General features: G+C 38.9%; 1 protein-coding gene across 2 annotated transcripts in view; it reads right to left on the reverse strand.

The window, feature by feature from the left end:
* Positions 1–19,049, reverse strand: part of LOC139142340 (adhesion G-protein coupled receptor G6-like) — a 50,342-nt gene extending 31,293 nt beyond the window's left edge. The window contains exons 1-19 of one of the 2 annotated variants that reach the window (XM_070712255.1): positions 16,545–19,049; positions 15,261–15,332; positions 13,975–14,135; positions 12,204–12,546; positions 10,223–10,290; positions 9,140–9,293; positions 8,868–8,980; positions 7,763–7,997; positions 7,387–7,537; positions 6,290–6,448; positions 5,223–5,339; positions 4,786–4,837; positions 4,088–4,200; positions 3,588–3,715; positions 2,962–3,233; positions 2,563–2,632; positions 1,575–1,957; positions 1,139–1,222; positions 366–813 (exon numbers count right to left, since the gene is read on the reverse strand). In XM_070712255.1, coding sequence (XP_070568356.1) covers positions 764–813; positions 1,139–1,222; positions 1,575–1,957; positions 2,563–2,632; positions 2,962–3,233; positions 3,588–3,715; positions 4,088–4,200; positions 4,786–4,837; positions 5,223–5,339; positions 6,290–6,448; positions 7,387–7,537; positions 7,763–7,997; positions 8,868–8,980; positions 9,140–9,293; positions 10,223–10,290; positions 12,204–12,546; positions 13,975–14,135; positions 15,261–15,332; positions 16,545–16,765 — 2,946 coding nt within the window. In that variant the 5' untranslated portion in view covers positions 16,766–19,049 and the 3' untranslated portion in view covers positions 366–763. Of the gene's footprint in view, positions 1–365; positions 814–1,138; positions 1,223–1,574; positions 1,958–2,562; positions 2,633–2,961; positions 3,234–3,587; positions 3,716–4,087; positions 4,201–4,785; positions 4,838–5,222; positions 5,340–6,289; positions 6,449–7,386; positions 7,538–7,762; positions 7,998–8,867; positions 8,981–9,139; positions 9,294–10,222; positions 10,291–12,203; positions 12,547–13,974; positions 14,136–15,260; positions 15,333–16,544 lie in introns of those variants that run through there. The other variant, XR_011554365.1, reaches the window with a different exon arrangement.
* Positions 19,050–20,209: the final 1,160 nt, after the last annotated feature.

Genomic DNA, 20,209 nt, shown 5'->3' on the forward strand with positions numbered 1-20,209 from the left:
GTACACATATTAGTTATATTGAAAAGTTGAAAATCATTAATAAACAAATCAAACTTTGTGGGAGAGAGAGAGAGAGAGAGAGAGAGAGAGAGAGAGAGAGAGAGAGAGAGAGAGAGAGAGAGAGAGAGAGAGAGAGAGATTGACAGAGAGAGACCGACAGAGACTGGAGAGATTGACAGAGACTGAGACAGACAGACAGAAAGACACAGACACAAGACACAGACACACATATAAAAGAGACAGAGAGACAGATAGGGCTAGAGATAAATAGAGGAACAGAAACAAATAATGTGACAGAGAGACACATTCATACAGAGACATACAGTGTTCGTCACTGAAACAGGTCCTTTCGTCCATGTTCGATTTTTTAAAATGTATTTTATTTAACTTATAATATTCCTACTACTGTTTCAATAGTTTTCAATTTTAATTCATAAATTCTGAGTAAAATAACTTACGAAACGAGAGAAATAAGTCAAGCAATGTCTCATTTTGACTTGAAAAATAAAGTTTTGTTTGGAATCTTTCAGTTCACATTCAGTGAATCTCTAACTGCGTGACTTCCGTGGTTAGTTTGGTTCTTGTGAACTTCATTCATTCCCCTAGTGTGTGCTCCTCAATTCTACTATGACTTTTCAAAATGTGATCTTCTTTGAAGAATACATAGGCCTCTCTTAGCACCGCCAACATTCGTTGAAAGAGAGCTTCCTAGGCCCACGTGGGGTTTTGCAAAGTTGCCCTGCATGCAAACGTATGTGAACTATCATGTCGTGCTTTTTTCTTTGCCCGAATTCAGAGAACCGGTGGACGATCCTGCAGTGGAAAAGAAAGGGAGTAAGTGCATGTCAGAAAAGTATATCGTTGTTTACAGTCAAAGAAGAGCTGCTTATCCATGAGAAATGTCGCTGAATACTTGCAGAGGAGAACTGGCTAGAATATGTATTTTCTTTGTGTAGAATAAGTATCATTTGAAAATCGTCAATTTTAGCTCAGCAGACAGTCCCATGTTGTGCAAATGTTTGTTCTATCGTTGTGGAGGCAGACCGGCGCTGCACTTTAACTCGATATCACAGCTATAACAAGGCTCACGATGGCGAACTTGAACCGTAAAATAATGCACATGTACGTGCTTGCTCACCCAGAGGTATATCGGTCTCTGCAGAGTGGCTTACTTTGTAGATTGGTGCGCCGGAACCGTTGTAAAGTGTGCCGCGAGTATCGCCTGTGAAGAGGAATATGCATGACGTTGCTGTAGTTTTGAAATGTATGAAAGTGGTTTCTACTTTGCAGTATATCTTATATACAAAAGAGGGAAACACTGTACAGACAAACATCATATTAGGAGCAGTTTTAGGTGAATGAACTCTTGGTTCAAGAGGAAGTGGTGTGACGTATTTTCCATTTATCAATATAGCCAGAGTCTATTATGCGTGGTTGTGAAAGTTCCTGTATTCACACCCAAGACCGTCATCAAACTAGACGAACTGTTCGAAAAGTCTTTCGCTTCCTCTATCTGCGGCGATGATGTGCGTGCATGCTCGCTCTTCCCGCGAAGATCAAAGTACCGTACTTACCCGTTGATCTGTCATCAAGTTTCTTGTCTCGACAGAACTTCTTCTTCCATCCTTTTCGGACTTCCTTCTTCATCGCACAATGGAACACAAAGATGAACAGCCCCTGCAGACTGTTGAAGATGGCGAACAGGTAGTTGAACAGGAGACTAGCCTCGCCGACGGCAAATATGGCAAATGCCCACGTCAGCCCCAGTAGTACCATCAACGCGATAGCCGCCCTCAACTGCTCAAGGACGCTAAACTGGTCGTTTACGGTTGGCGGCCTCGAATTAATTCCACATATTTGATGGATGACGAGACAGTAGACAATGCTATTGAATACGAGCACTGCGCACAGCGGAGCCAGGAAAGCAACGTAGAACGGGTACCTTGACAACCAACAACTGCGAAAATGCAACAAACAACAACGCATGTCCATTTTATTTATGTTGACACGCCCTTTGTATTTAAAAAAACATAATTGTCTACGATCCCTCATTAAAATCACTTTGCCTGTAATTCGGCCGCACAGTAAAAGTGTAAATAAAAGGCCGCTAACCACTGTCTGTGCAATATTTTTCTTTGGAACGAATTTTGGATTCTTTTCAAGAAAACACGTTCTCTGTTTTGCTTTAAATATAATGTTTTTAAAGTACATATAGTCACATTCAACATACACATAGTGTATTTTTGAGCAAATCAATCATATTTGGTCTCTCTAAGAGGTAACAACACAGCTTGGTTCTGCTTGTTCAGTTTTCTCAATAGCTCCGATGTCAAAAAAGTGTAAAAGATTTTCAGACAATGAAAGATCAACGTTCTTTTCGGACTCCTTCTGCATGCACCGCCACTACAATAACAGTGGCAAGATTTACCTAATTTACGCCATGATTTGAACTTTCAGCCACTAAGGTCAAAGGTCAGTTAGATATTAATTGAATATGGGTCGTGGCGGTACCTTAACAATCCTGCCTTTATGAGTAACATCAACATTTTGAACCGTACTTACATTGTATTGTGGTAGCCGTAGTTTTCGACATCTACTGACACTGTGGTTATCATGACAACGAAGGGAACGCCTGTAATGTGAAAGCACATTTCTCATGACGTCATATTTCTACCATGCACGAATATAAAAATTGCTGTTCAGCTTTTACTCGGCTGCCAGAAATTATATGGTCAAAGATTGACAAAAATGGTACTTCATGACTATCATTTCTATAGTAACAATAAAAAAATCATTTCAACGGGTCGTACCAAAGCAATAGCCAATGATGAACGCGATCAGTACTTTAGCGCTACTGTGAATCTATGAGCCAGTCTCCGTGCAACATTCAGTTGTGCAGCTGGATCAAAGACAAACATCGACACGAATAATCGAGATTTTTAAAAACATAATGCTACCCACCCCAGCCAATGAGGCAAAACTTCAGCAGGAAACGCGGGATGTATGTTTCAAAGACTTTGATCAACATCAGGTACACCATAACCGCTTCCAGGGCCATCCACATCAGAACGGCCAATAGGAAGAAGTGTAGCAGACAGGCTACGGTGGTGCACAGCCAGGGCGTCATCAGTGCGAAGTCGATACCGAACGAACCAATCAGGAACATCAGGAGCGCCATGAAGAGTGCAAAACACAAATTCAGTGTGATCTTGGTAGCCTTGTCTTTTCTTTTCCTTTATCGAAATGAAACAAAGGAAAATAAGGATCAGTAAAAGAAAAGTTTAACATGTGAAGATCCGTCGATAAGTCACTCCGATTCACTATATATTGAAAACCAATGAGACAAAATAATATAAAACCCGATATCATGTATAATGCAAATTCCAGAAATATTATGAATATATATCTGACGGAAAAATGGCTCAATTTGAATGACGATATGATGTAATCAACATTGCATTGGGAAGAGTAAATGGCACTTGGATAATTCTTGGCCGCGAATAAGAATAAAATGTGGCCGTGATCTAACTTTTTTGTCTTTCTTAACTGATTCTTAACTGATTCTCTCACATTGATGTTCAACTCACCTGTACATGATCAAGCTCACAAGAGTGAGAGCTGTTCCGACCAAGGATATTATGCAACCGATATATGATATAATAGATAAAGCTTGCTGATTGGCTGGGTTTATTTTGTGACCATCGCCATAAACGTCCTGTAATAGGCAAACAAAGTAGCACTTGAACTTATCAATCTTAACCTCATGATCTATTTCAATGTTTTGTTACACTTCTCAGTCAACCGGTTTGTTTTTTCAAAGTGGTAAATAATGTAAATCATTTAAGAAAAAATTCAAACACTGTCCGAACTTAAGAAGCAAATCAAAATCTACCATTCACATCACACTGGTCGACGAACATATCATAACAAAGAATATTTCAGAAATTTATAGGTTTTGAAATAAAAAAAATTATACAGGGATCCAGAGATCCGAAAACATGACAAGTTACCGGCTTAAGAACTCTTTGAACTTCGTTTCACAACAGTATTTTGAAAAAGAAACATGAATTAAGTAACGTGATCTTACGACAAGTAGTGCAAAATTGGTCAGATGGTTGCATTCACATGTAGTGCTATTCTCGTCTTCTTTCGTTTCGCTGGACACAGCACAGCCTTCGCCGGACCAAGCGCCACTTCCATCTAGTGATTAAAATAACATGTGTTGTACATAAGTTGAGATCATAACCTTGCATTTTCGTGTCTTGGCGAGGTACGAAGCATCTGTTTACGATCTATAGGAACGTCGCAAGAGGTTGAAGTGTGTGGGAAATCATTGCATGACGCGAAAACTATTGATTGAGCGAAACATAGGATATCTGTCTTTGCATTACATCGTAAACAAGTATAAAGCGGCATTCAAATTATCGTCACAAATACACATGCATGTTGTTGTGTAGCGTGAGATAAGATGGAGGCATTCACCAAAGTCCAACATTATTTTGTATGTCACATTAGTTATACTACCAAAGTATAAAAATAATTTCATTGAATTTATCCATGTCCGAATGAGTATCGAGTAGTGCTGCAATTAATCATAAAATGTATACAGTCAGTGACTTTTTCTTCGTGCCAACGAGCCTGAGTGTTCCCAGGACGATTACCGTGACATAATTTATTTTAATATTACTGTACGTCTCTCTGTAGGATGTCTTCCGGTTAAGTGACAGCTAAATATCTGCTCGCTTGAAAAAACCGAAAACTGAGATATTCGAAAGCGTGACTTACTGTTTAAGGAAAAATCCCAGAACACACAGCTGATGTTGGCATTTTCATCGTACTGAAAAGAGAACATCTATATTACTGCCACTGTGTGCTCGTGGATATAATCACTCACTCACTCAAATCAGAAGTAATACCACTGGACATTAAAGTTTGTGTCTGGGTGAAAGTGTACTTTTACAAATTCATTTCAAATTGTTCTAGTCAGCCTTCGCCGACACTTTCATCGTTGTCGTCATCGTCATCATCATCATCATCATCATCATCATCATCATCATCATCATCATCATCATCAACACCATCATCATCATCGTCACCGCCTTTCTTTATTAAATACTGTACATTGGAAGTACAGCTCAGATGCGTGACAAATTACAAGATTTACATGTATTTAATTTATGAGATGAAAGGATTTTATCACTTCATCACAATTTGTGACATACCTTTGTCTGGTGTGCGAATTTTATCTTGACTGGTTCACGTAGATTCCAGATTGTTAGCTCTCCGATACTTGCAGCAATGATTAAACTTAATCCAGTCGGTGTCGAGTTGTCAGCGGCCTTAAAAGACAATGATAAAGACGTACAAAAGCCAAAACTTATTATCATTGTGTTGATTTACTGAATTTTGTTACGCTTGATTTTGGCTTAAAGGGACAAAAGCTGAAACTTGTGGCAAGTTTTTCAGTATCTGCTTTTGAGTTTTCTTTTGTCAACACAGCTTGTATGTGTTTAGTGATCATTGCATGTTGTTTGCAATTGAATTCTAGTCCGCAATTGAATACAATTTTCAACAATAACAATGTAGAGTAGATTGTGTTGATATGCTAAATACTTAGCATTAAATTACAGTTCAGGGATTCAATGCAGAAAGTGTAGGGAAACCAAAAAAAAAGTTCTTAAAAAATTGCCAAAAGATACAACTTGTGGAGCTTTAAGTAAGACTGGTGTGTGTAAATTGTGTTTCTTATTTTCCTCTGGGCGATTGCGTCTGACCCTTTTGTTGGTATATTTACATCACACCCTTATACCGTATTCTGTCATCCAACTCTGTCAATTCCTCGTGCTATCGTGACGTCAGCTGTGGATAATTCAATAAAGCGGTATCGTGCAGTAGTAACCCAACGAAGACAAATCTACCGTGTGATATTTGTTGCAAAGGTGCAACGTGACAAGGCTCGTAAGATTTACACTATTACTTAGTATTAAATAAGAATTCCAAAGCATGTGACTTTTCGAAAGAAAGAAATATAAGAGATTATGGAAAAAGCCCGAAGCTCGTTTATAATAGCACACATATATACACAAGGGCGATATGGTTTGCAACGCAGGCATAAGCGATGCACGCTGTGAACGCTGGAATACTAGTTATATGGATAGTTGTTTAAGAAAGGGGTAGATGGATTGCTGGGTAGACATGTAGTCAGACAGACAGGTACGAAAGTAGGTGTAAGTATATAGATTTCGAGGGAGAGTGAAACAAAACAGTAGCAAAGAGGATACCCGCTTACCTCGAAGAGTTTATCCGATTTATACACGAGAAACTGCGCCCTCTCAATCTGATATAGCTCTGATTGTTTCAAGTTTTCAAACAGTGAGTCCGGAAGTTGTATCGATGAGACTCCTTCGATCTGGACTTCACTGGATCCTGGAGTACTTAAAAATGTACTCTGAGTAGATGAAAAAGTGAAATTTCATTAAAGATATACTATCGGTAGTGTATTGGTTTTTTAACTTTTTCAATCACTCAGTTTGAGTTGGTTTTTTTTTAAACCGAACATATTCACTCTTAAGGTTGACCGGACATAGTTCACCAAAGTGCAAAAAAGAGCTGTGAATTCATCTGTAGGAAAAATCATTGACTTCTCATCTTTAAAGTTTTCTGTGCCGAATAAATTAATTGACTATGTTTATATGCGAAGGTTAAGTAGTGTGACAGCTTACATTGTGCATCGCTTTCATTGCATTTAAATCGCTGCACCCGGTTATTAAGTGATAACAATATATAGTTTCTAGCAATTCAGCACGTTATTATTTGGATGAACTTATTAAGTCAGATTCCCTTCATAACCCTGGATGAATCAGCTGTCTCTTTATCATTTATTAAGGGAGAATGCTCCGCGGAGATCCGTACTTTCAATTTTTTTCATTATTCTTTTGGTCTACCACTTGTAGGAGCTCATTTTGAAGTTTATTGGGTTAATAAAGTGTTCATCAACTCAGTTTCCAAAAAATCGGGATTTTTAATTTTTCTCGTAGAGATAACACAGCGCTAGTGACCATTTTGAATATCACATATCGGAAAATATTGGGTAATTGTGTTTCTCTAGCAAAATATGTACGGTGACCCCCGATTTTTATTCTAACTTTTGGTACGAGAGAGTTGAAAGTTTGCCTGAGGAAGTTGGAGAAAAAGTTGAAGTCTTTTATTTTCAAGGCGCGAACTACATTAATAGGGCTGAGTGACATAAACCAATTTTATGTTTATTTCAATACATAACAAGGGATTCATAAACTACAACACATTTACAACTACGTCAACTTTTACGAACATTACATTGTTTATTGTTTTCAAATGTTCCTGACGGTTCTGACTTTAGTCACTTACCTGGCCGGATGAGGACACGGAAAAGGACAGACCGTCAAAAGTGGTCAAGTTCAGCGGTGCAATCGTTAATGCAACACTGGGTGTTTCTATGGTAACCGGTTCTTCGTCGATGGCTACTTTTATGGACAGTTTCTCAACCGTCTGTAGAAGCCTGCAATCAAAGAAAATGTGATATAGTATAATCTGTCGAACACTGTTAAAACAATGAAAATGGGATAAGTTTGATCGGCGTCGTATATACGATGGCTTAACGGTTCTGTCAAACAGCAGTGGGCCTTAACGTGTGAGTGCAGCGACAAACTGGCGGTTCAAAAAGTACAACGCCCTCAGGCGGCGGATACGTGTTTCAGAAAAACAATATTTTAAGGTAACTTACCTAGTAGCAGCACTGTGATTTTTCTGTCCGCTAATAAATGCCTCATCGTCGACGTCTTCTAATAGGTTATCCACTGTTTGGAGCACATCTATAGCAACACTTATATCAGTTCCACTGTCGTAACTTTGTAAAATGTGACCAAGTATGTCGACAGACAGATCCACTTCAATCTCGCCAAACATTTCTGATTCTGACGTGATAGTCTTCAATTTTTCGGAAACTTGCTTTGCTTCCCCTGCAAACAAAGTCATTCTCTATATTCAGTACAAAACGATGGAAGAACATTACATGAGAACCAAATTCATCTCATATTTTCTGTAATTACCACCGTTAATGACCCAACGTCCGGTTGAATCTTAACGCTTTGCAAAACGAGCTTTGGAAGTTCACTTTTTGGTAGTCACAAGGCAGAGATGTTGTCCATTTTTTTCCGATGAGCATATTAACATGGAGGTAGTTCTACCTCCATGATATTAACATAGTTGCGCTCCCTTCATTAGTGAGTTGCTTACGGCAAATTTTGATATGTCGAGACAGGTAGGTTACTGTGCTGTTTCACCTGAATTTGTTCGTACTCTGTTGCACGGTAGAGTAGATATAAGAAGTCGTACATGTTGTTATGAGGACTGGGTGGTTCTAGAGGGCGTTGTTTAATAGACTCGCAGAATCGTTCAATCACACTTAACGAAATATTAGATTCTTCATAGATTTTCTATATTCTCATATAACTTTTCTTTGAGGCAATAACTTTATACACACATACATGCATCCATGCATGCATGCATGCATGCATGCATGCATGCATGCATACATACATGCATGCATACATACATACGTACATGCATACATACATACGTACATACATACATACATACATACATACATACATACATACATACATACATACATACATACATACATACATACATACATACATACATACATACATACATACATACATACATACATACATACATACATACATACATACATACATACATACATACATACATACCTGCATGCATGCATGCATACATACATACATATATATATGGCTTGTTCCTAACTGACATGTGAACAGTGCAAAATATGGAAATCAACTTGCCGGGTTCGATGTCTATGGTCGCCAAACTATATAGCAGATCATCGGTGTCGATATCATCTTCACTTAAACATTCCGAGGAGTCTGGAGAGCTCCACGTGATATTGCTCCTGAAACTGTAACATTAGATCACACTTTGTAGCGGCTTATGCAAATCAACGCATGCGCGTTCTTCTGGAAAATCACAACCAAGAGGGTTACTATAATATGTTCGTTGTACAAGTTCGACATTGTAAAACGTGTGTGGGTTAAAAAAGGCCAAAAAATAATCTTACCAAATCCTTTCAACGTGACCATTCTCCGGACCATACGGGCACTTTTTGCGTATCACTGCACCCCTCTCCGACTTCGGCCAGTGGAATGTAAAGTTGTTGAAGTTCCCATAGGAAGTTCGTTCTTCAGGACAATACATTGGAGAAACTGCATCACCTGTGCAAGACAAAGAATATTGGAATATGTACCACCAAAACGCTAATATGCGGCATAATAAGTGCAATGGAGAAGCTATGTTTCATCAGCTCTACTCTTCCTGAAAGTATCACTTATCCTTGACTTCAAGCCTTTGATTGTCCAACGCTTATAAACGAAATTCAACCACTACTTTTCTTACAGTTTGCGCAGCTGGATGTAAACATCGTATTCAATTTCCCAAAGTTTTACACTGAAGTTCATAGCTACATGCATTATCCACGAAACAATGCGATGTGTTGGAAGGATGAGTATGGTGAAATGTTTCAGTCTTTATGTACTTGCATTGATTCAAGAACTCGCCAAATGAATGCTTCACAGGAACTTTATGCATGGAGTGACCCATGTGAGTCCCGGTTATAAAATGCATCATTGCTGAGAAGACATGCTTCCTTTTATACCTGTGTTGTGCCTTTACGTACAATGTCCATGTAAGTCATGAAAAAAAACTCGTGTGTTGGTGATCTTTTTAAAGCAATGCAGTTTCGAGGAACCTGTTGCGGCAGCTTTGTGCGGCAATGGATTCCGGTAAAAGTATTACGTATTTAGGCCGTACTGATAAGCAATGATCTGTGACGTGTCGGTGAGCAACGCTGTATTGGCGACCTTTAACGGTTTCACATCAAACAAATGTATTTTTGTACAGGAATTCACTGGTTTGGATTAACATGTGATGTACTAAGCATGTCAGGGGATGCGTTACTACATTTTTTACCTCTTTTACAAAGCGTGCACTACTGTAAAGACCATTACGTAATATAATGTTGTATGTGTTATCGAAATTCATAGAATATGAAGACATTAACCGGTTTTGTAAATGACAGTACGTAAAGGCCTTCGACGTCGGAAATCAAGAAGGTGGCTCGAATGACTAACTTGTGGGGCCTTACCTACGCTACAGATGAATGGTTTACGCTCGGAGCAACAGTCATCGTCGAGTGTGAATCCACTGGTCATTCTGTGAGAATAATATCAAACAATAGTTAATTGGATAATGTTAGCGATTGGGCGAGAATTTGCAATAAAAAGAAAAAAAAACAACTTTATACGCCGAGTATTTAACCTATACATTTTTCAATTTCATATATCGTAATATATTTTGTCGAGAATGCACTGTATTAAAAACGAAGGAAAAGAGCAAGTCATCTGCAGCTCCGACGAATTAGTCACACATACAGCATCTTGACTTAATTATTGTTTGTACATTCCATGTAGGTCCGATAACGCTGTCGAAAACAAACCTTTGTCCGATCCCTATCATGGTCAGTGAACTGCGCCATCACAGTTCGCCATGGGACTCGAAATATGACTCGCCAGACGTTCTTTTCCGATTCATCAGTATCAGTACACTCGTAACTTTTTCCGATAAGACATAGCGAACAAGACCTCGATCTGAACACTATGACTTAAGATCGTGTATTACGTCATAGACCCCAGACATACATGTAATCTTTTTCTAGGGTCTGTGATTACGTAAACGTTTCCTCTCAGAGCCTCAAATACCCAGAAATCTGCGACCATTTCCATTAGGGTTGGGCCGGAGGAGATTTATTTTCCATGGAATACGGAGGGAAAAATCTCTGTTCGCAATTCCCGCTTTGAGTCAAAATTATCACATATCACAACTGCATTTGATATCAAGGGTGTTCTCGCACTCACACAAATAGAACACGGTGAACGGTTAAAGCGTAATAATTTATTGCCATTTTCTTTCAGATCTCCTGGAACGCATGCCGTGCCTCAGACTTGCAGAGGTTTCTCTCGTTTTCAAAAATGTGATAAACACTCTTTTTCTGTGTTAAAACCATGACGCTAGGGTATATCGCAACACGTATCGGGCTCAAATCACAGAAAGGCGACTTTTCGACCGGTAAACGCAGATATATTCGTTCGAAACATGCATCCCACCTCTAAATACAACCTTTCCGAACAGGGGCGCCTCCTCGAGATGATATCGTTTTTGAAGACTACATAGAGACATATGTTTGAACAGTTGTGGGACCATTGGTCCATGACTTTGAAATCTGCGTCCTGGACGACATGATTATAATAATTTGGTCATCACTTCTGAAAGCGCGTCGAATGTACTCAAATTTGCTTTTCACTCAAGGCTTTAGAGACTTGAAAATGTGATATTTTCACTTTACAAACCACATTCGCCATATTTGTTGAAATTTGGGTAGGATATAGGATGTGCGTAAACCATTCTGTATCCTGCTGACGTCACAGTGGGACTTACATGTAATGAAGTTGTCTGATAGCATTATTCCGGTTTCGCACATCATATCCAATATACAATGACAATGGAGATTCCATCTTATTATTTTCAAATTTAACACTATATCTACTCCTAAATTACAGAACAGAGTTTAAATTTCGCTGTGGATATGCTATGCCTTTCCTTACATTCTTAGATCAAGGTTGGAATTTACAAGCTGAGAAAACAAAACACGACTCATTCAGGGTTACATAAATACTCAGCGATATATCAGAGTTGAAGCTTCTTTTCATAATCTTGTAAAGCGTGGACCATCATAAAATGGTGTGAAAGCATGGGTGAATGAAATTCTGCTTTCACAAGTTTTCGAACAGTAAAAAATAATTGCGTATATCTCGAATTCATCGCTTAAATGATTTTTACGTCATTCATTTTAATGACGTTCAGAAATGACTTGAAATGAGAGGACCAATCATTAAAGTTTTAAGAAAGTTGTTTTGAGGCGTGCCTCAATTTCTAAGAACTGTATAAATAAACTACGCTTAAGGAAAGGATGAGTAATTCCCTTAGGGAATTGTCATTAATATGTCTCTGAACTGTATTCTGCTGTGACACAGTGGGCTGTTAAATGTTAAAGAAACACGATGACCTACTGCAACGAGCAACAATCCTGGTCCCTAGACCTGCCACAGCTCTGGTTACTCGGCTGTCCGCCCTGCCATAGCGATTTATTAACGCTTGACCCGTCGACCCACTGGAAGACGCCCTCAGTGATGGAATCGTCGCATCCTATCCAGTATTCTCGTCTGCTCAGACTTTCATGATCAAGTACGTGCTCGTTTACACCATTCAGCGCGTCTATTGTCTTGGTCACTGCCAAGTGTCCTTTAAATCCCATAATCCTCCATTTATCGACACACTTCTTGCGAGCCTTGCTCCAATTCTCCTCTTCTGATGGGTAAAAGTAAAAAAGCTCATCCCCATGCCAGTATGCTTCTGTGGAAAAGATCGGCGCATCATAGATATTATACGTTAATACTCTAAGTCTATGGGCATACACATATCAAAACAGAATACATTGAACATAGATTGAAGGAATAAATTTAAGCAGACTGTCGCGACAGTAGTAGGCTATTGCGTAGATCGCGAGGTGGCCCACAACCCAGCCTAGCCTCAGAAAAAATTGACAAGGAAAACTTGAAACACGATATTGTAAAACTCCAGCACGCAGTGTCATCAAACCAGCTGAACTTTCACAATTATAAAGCATTGTTCATACGTTTTTACATGCAGTGATGGCATGTTGTCACTTATTAATAGCTTGTTAAATGAAACTAGTCGATATAAATGTCACTTTTGATTCAAAATAATTATATTCGTACAGTGGTTGTATAGTCTATGGCTAATTTTATGCGCGGAATATGTTTAGATTATATAAATCATAACTCCACTTTCATTAAATTATCACACTGAAGTCTTTCGTTCCGTAGTAAGGGTTCTTATCAATTTGTGTATGATGGTTAACTGACAAAACAGACATATTAAATCAGAGGAGATGTCAATTTTCTGTGTATACACTCCCTTCGGATGTTTGCAACCATCCGAAGCTGAGTTGTTGCAACTGCACCCGGATGTCTGTACGTCCGGAGGCAAGGCCGCTCTATGTTTGGTATTGACAGAGTCCCCCACGCATGTCTGTCAATACTTTGTAAAGCGTACACCATATACATATTGCAAATAATCTGGTAAACGAAAAGCAAAGCTGGCGATGTTATTTTGTTTTTTATCATATGAAGAATTTCAAGTGAACTCTCTTTGATGATTAAATTATTAACTCGTAAAACCTTAAAAATGTACATTATCTTGTTATCGTTTTGTGAATGTGTGTTTGTGTGGTATGCAGTTTTCTCCTGGCTACCAAAAAAAGCTGCAAATTATATTCCCATGTTACAGAGTGTTTCGGTGTTCATGCAGTGCTGACTGGTAGAATTTCCCAGTCATGTTGAGCGAAATTGTCAGAATGTAAGTTCACACTGAGGTCATGATCACCTTGACCATTGTTTGAATTCAAACGGTGGTGGGAATTTCACGCACGGACATGGCATTGGTCGGAGGCAAACATCCACCGCACGCCTTCTTAAAATGGAGCAAAGGCGATAATTTTTCCACTGCAAATTTTCAAAATATCTGTAGGAAGTAGAGTTACAGTAAAAAAAAACCACATGAATTGCTGAAAGGAATAACAGTTCATTTACTGGAAAATTAAGTGTTATTGCGTTCAGCAATGACGTTTGCGTTCCTCTCCAAATGTTTGTCAAAAACTAGGGTGGCTTTATCGTCTGAGAATTTTAATATGCTATGGAAAATTCTAACACGAACGGATTATCTTTTCACATTTTTAGAGTAAGTGAAAGTTGTCCGTACCTGAGCAGTTTAATCGCCCTCTGAGGTCATCCACGGTGACATCTCTGAATTCGCTCGGTGAATGACACACACCGTCGATTACAGCTAATCTAGATTTGTGAGCGAATATTGTCAGCCACATTAATTCACAATCACAGTGCAGTGGATTATTGGTCAAAATTCTGCAAAGAAAATCATTGAAATAAAGTTAAAGAACAAAACATGTACACTTCAGTCAACGTGTATGATTTTATGATGGATGACGGATTGGTATCTTGATTGGTCTTTCTTCATGTGAATAAAGCGAATGTGATCAAAGGGAATATGCGCATATTTGAGTGTACGGACTTTTATTTACAGGGTTGAGCCAGGGCACAGTGCAGAGAATATCCCTCAAATTGACAGGTGTCCTGTGTTGAAAATGTGCAGACTAATTAATATAGTTATACGTGATGCCTTTAATGAGTGAGTATACTTTTTTGTTGTTTTTAATTCAGTGCTATATTTTAATTTTACGTCCCCCATATTTATACGAGTAACCATGGCATTACGCTATCGAAAACATAGATGAGCCAAATTTTACAAGATTGTTTGGATTCGACAGAAAGTTTATGGCGGGTAGGATCTACATTATACATTTTATTTACAGTTCAAAATATTTATATGAGTTTTAGTCACGCAAAATAACACGCCTTCTTAAGCTTTCTTAACGGGGCAGCTTTTTCTGAGCCTGAGCTTTTATAACTGAGCAAATTGACTATCAGTGCACATCTTTCAAAGGAGAACAAAGAACCGAGTCAAAAACACTCAGTGTCCAACAAGTACTAATGCGAGACCCAGGAACTAAGGACTGTCGTTTAACCCTTCCAACCCAGTTCCCGGTGTACAGGTCCAACTTTACCATAGAAAACAATGGATTTGGGACAAAACATGGTGGTGAAAGGGTTAAAGAGACTACTAGGATATGTCTGATAAAAGGTTTTATGACATAATGCTGAAACTTCATCGAAACTCAAATGAAATAAATGATTCATGTCTTGTGTTAATGTTGTCACGTATTTCGATTCCCGTTTAATAGTCCTGTTTCTAGATGTCCAAGATGTGTTATGTTAGATAATTTCTTTTGAGCGTTAGAAATATTGAAGTGTCTAGAAGACTTTATAGGTGATCAACAAAGATAAACATGACCACAGCTGCAATGCCAATTCTGCTGTATCTGCGAAAAACTCGCCATCACCTATAGTTCAAAACCACACCTGAGACGTTGACAATAAAAACAACCGCCTATAAGAATGACGTATACGTACATCCTTTCGAGTTTTTTAATATCTGCTACATCATCCTGCCGGAGTGTCGTGATGTCGTTATTTGCCAAATTTCTGAAAATAAAGAACAATAGAATGAGTGACGGATCTCTGTACGACATCATGTCATCATGCAAGCGGACGGGAAGTCTCCCTTTTGCATCGCCTCCATCAAATGTACAGTGGAGTCGATGACAAACTGCCGTCGGCCATGAACTTTGCTTGCAGATTAGGGAGACCACATAAAGGGCGATGGCATAACCTATATCTAGCGGAAACATATGTTCTTAATGTGCTAACGTCTGTTCACACAAAGTACACCCTCAGCGAATTATAGCCCGAACAAATGTATCTGGCACTTGTGAAGCACGGTCAAAAGTATTCGAGTTCATAACTAATTTTTTTCAAGTGGTTTCCAGGCAAAGAGAAACAGCAAAATCTGCAAATCTTTCCCTATCAAGCATCCTAAAGCTTCGATGCAAGACTGTAAAACAAAATAGCCCTGGCATTTGTAGGTACGACTGGTGAACGCAACGGTAGAATATGCACGTACATCAGAGATTGTCAAAGGATGAATTATGATAAACATCGTCGTTCACCATGTACATAGACCGTTGGTCCATTGGGGCACTGGTTCTGTCATATTTTAGAAGCAAATCAATTCAGACTTTATCAGATCATAGTTTATACACGTACAACTGAATTAGCAATATTACAATTCATAGAAAAATACTGTTTTCGTGTCCTACTGTATATGTGTGAACTGTTTCAGGCTCGATAGAAAAAAAACGTATGACAAGGGTTCCCTGTAGATTTTGGCAGAGCTGATATATAACATTTTTGTAGGGAGAGGGTCATTTGTATGCTATTATGCTTTTATGGTTTCAATCCTAATGAAACTTTAATTACGGACTCTCTCTCTCTCTCTCTCTCTCTCTCTCTCTCTCTCTCTCTCTCTCTCTCTCTCTCTCTCTCTCTCTCTCTCTCTCTCTCTCTCTCTGAGGAAATCCCTACATAACGAAAGCCTGGCATTTGGATATTATTTTTTATCCCAAGCATAGAGCGGACAAATTCCACTGGCTGTGGTTCTCATGGAATATGTGCTCAACGGTTTAAAAATGAAACACGCCGTGGACGTACATTTTTTTTGCGATATGTATTCGCTGATTGCACAACTATCGTACAATGATTTTTGATTGAGATGAAAGTTCATATCTTTACGACTGTAAACGAGGCACTGAGTCCCTGTTTCCTTGGTATCCTAATGAAAGCATATGAAATACTTACAGAACATTAATGTGGCTCACTAGGTTTGGAGGCAACGCTGTCAAGTTTCTACTCTCGCAGTCCACGTAATATTTTTCGTCAGTCACTTCGCATCCACATATCCCGTCTTCGATAGCGACGTCACCTCGGCCTTTCTTCGGACGGAAACATCCGAAACCCATCGTCACGCCATGCTCAAATTCGGCGGCGACGTACAAAAGTACAAATATCCGATATATCATCGCTGACACTGTGAAACCTTCTATGCTCGATCAGCGCGGCTATCTCCGAAGTCCCCTGTCCGGTTAATGTAAAATACCTCTCCTACAGCTGATAAACTTTCCGTAGAGTCAATGTGAAGCTCTGTTTCCGGATGTTGAAAAGGCTCAAATTCCAGTGTTTCCAATAATGTATGATGAAGAACGTCTCCTGAACAGGTTTTTCACAAACACTCCTGACGTACGAACAGGGTTTTGGGGTCACTTTTCGACTTCGAGGATTCCAATGATTCGCAACTGATCCGACCTAGATCGATGGCAACACGTTTACAAGATCTCTCTTGTGCGCACGGCACCACTGGACGATTCTGAAAAGTTGCCTAGCCCGCGCGGAAGAAACTTGTGTCTTCTGAATGGGTGATTCACGCACTTTTAAAACAATCACTTTTTTGCCTTTCCTTTTACGTGCAGGTTGTGCGTGCGTCTGACGTAAGTTGACTTGACGTCCGAGTTAACTTGATGCTAAAAATATCTATGGGGAGGGTCGAATGTAATGTAAAATCCAAACGTCCGGTTTGGACTTACAAACTAACGTCGCTTTCAGCCTCACTCTCTTGTTTTTGAAATATGAAAAAAATTGATAAAATCAAAATAACAACACCAGCTGGAACTATTGCATGACACATGCACTATTTTTCAGAGAAAAATCATTCACAGATTCGAAAAGTTCAGTTGTTTGGTTGAAATATATATGAAGGACTTTCAGACTTTGTTGGCGTATAATAAATAGCATAACCTACCACCAGATGAACGTTACGATCAAATGGCAAATGACACTATTGGATCATCATTGGAGTTAAAATTTCAAGGGCGTGAGGCTAGGCGGTGTACACGTTTTCGGTCCAACAGTACCAGAAAGAACCATGCGGATACATGACGAGGCCATATGCACTGAGTGTTTGTAATGCTTTCCAGGGAAGATTTATGTACTCGTTCGTTGACTCATGATCCAAATTGCTGACAGAGCAGCCAGGCGTAGGTCGCCTCAGTGGGTGTATGGTGGTGCAGACACTTTCAGAGAAGTAAACAGTTGATATTTTGGAAGCTTTCTGTCATTATGAGGGCGACGTGCTTGAGAATGCGGAGAGGTCAACACAACTTGGACTCTGAAATTTTCACTTTTCTGTACCGCTTGATTTCGAAGCTTGCGCATGCGGAGTAAGAAAAGTTTTCAACATCTTATTTTTTGAAAATCGAAAATCGAATTTTCCTCATAACTAACGCCGCGATGGCAGCCATTTCGAATTTCAATAGAATGTCAATGCTGTGGTCATTTGTTTATTTAAATACCCTATTTTGCATTGTGACCCCCTGATTTTTCATTCTTGATTTCGCGAGGAAATGGTTTCAAGTTTGTTTAGGTAAAATTTTGTTTTTCAATTTCGAGGCGCGTGTCACCTTAATTTCAACGTAAAATTGTTTTCACAAGATCTTGCCATTAATAGAATGACCGTACCTGTCAATCACCATGGACCAAAAGAATTGAAACCAACCGAGAGTATATTGCGTGCTGTGCTCTGCAGCTCATAAAGTACATCCCACACATTCAAGGCTATCAGCCTAAGTGTGTTCAACGTGTCAAAAACAATAGAAAGAAACAAATGACAAATGAGCTTTGTGTGATTAAAACCATGGGTTTAATCAGCGAAAGCAAATGAAAACATGTCTCTCAAATACGAAGCTGTTATGTTAGCGCCAGCTTAACATATTTCACAAAAACCATGTCAGGTTTATTGTATCATATTCCATCCATGTACATCAATAATTATTACATATCATACCCTTTGTAACACTTTAGTTTTTGTATCAAATGCTCTTCAATTTTCCTTTAGTCTAATGCAGCGTGAAACAGCCAGTGATAAGTTCACAGCAAGCAATGTGTATTATGCACAGTGCATCGTTGGAATTAAGTTCAGACTATTCAACTGTAAACGGCATAAGATTTGCAACTACAGTAACAGATCTCAGTGTTTACAATACTAAACATTGTTCGACAATACTCCGAGATAAAGAGGTGTTTAAATATGACATAGATATAGATCGATAGACAGACTAGAGAGATAGACAGCCCGGATAGACAGACAGACGGATGGACGGACGGACAGATAAATGTTGGCACACAGACAGATAGACAGACAGACAGACAGATAGATAGATAGATAGATAGATAGATAGATAGATAGATAGATAGATAGATAGATAGATAGATAGTAACAAACAGGTACATTTATCCTGACAAAAGTGTGTCCTATAAAAATTTTTGTTCAAAAACAGACCTGTCACGAACTCTAAAGTTCAACTGGTCAAATGTCATTATTATAGTAAACGTTTTCCCTTCCACGTTCCATACGGTCTCCCAGGGGCCGTCCAGGGTCTGTCTACTTGTGCTTGTATGTCAGACGTATCATCGAATATCAGCGTTTCTCACGAGGTCGTCTGCGCTAAAGTCAGCGGGGAAGCAGCATTTTCCCCGGGACAGCCAGTAGATACACGAGATCGAATTGTAAATCCAATTGCATGTGTTAACATTGTGAAAGGATATTAGGTCGTACCCTTTGCTGTCTTAATCTTCAGATATTGTTACCTCTTCTATATGAGACCATTTAAATGTAACCATTACAGTAATATAATATTTCCGTCGCACAATCTCCCATCAGCGGATCCACTCGGCCATAATTACGTCATCGATCACTTATTAACGAAACATTTGCGCAGCGTCGCTGGTACTAGATACGTGTGCACGGCAGAAGCGTAAGAAATGATGTTCTGATCTATTTAGTCATTTGTTTTGTTAATAATTATAAAACAATTCCTTTAATCTCCGGTTTCTAAGTATAATTGCAGAGAAATAAAATATCCTTTTTCAAGTTGAGAAAGCAAAATCAAACCCGATCACTGCATGAAAACCCGATAATTCAGATAAATTCACATTAATGAGTTGCCTGTGTTATAGTATAATACACGTGAATTCACATGAATCCACATGAATACAGGCTTGCTGAATACAAAAAATGGATTCTTGACTGTATTCATCTGTATATGCACTCTTCAGCTAAAATACAGGCAATAATCCATGTTAATACAGTAAGTATTATAGGGTTTTTATGCAGCCGATATCATCGTGTACAATTGTTAAATTATTTTCTGACCGACTGTATTAATGTACCTGCCTACCCTCCCTGTACCCATAACATACTTTTTTCACACTCAGTAGCTTTTTAAGGAAATGAAGCAGGTACCAAATAACTATAATTAATGTATGCTTTACTACTGAGGGCGCTATTCTGTGAGCAAAAGTGGAGGATCAGGTACCAAAGAGCTGTCATTAACGTATGCTTCTCTACTGGGGGCGCTATTCTGTCTGCAAAAGTGGAAGATCAGTATACACAGTCGACATTGAAGAAAAAA

This window comes from Ptychodera flava, chromosome 10, assembly GCF_041260155.1.
Source record: "Ptychodera flava strain L36383 chromosome 10, AS_Pfla_20210202, whole genome shotgun sequence".
NCBI classification, from domain to species: Eukaryota; Metazoa; Hemichordata; class Enteropneusta; family Ptychoderidae; genus Ptychodera; species Ptychodera flava.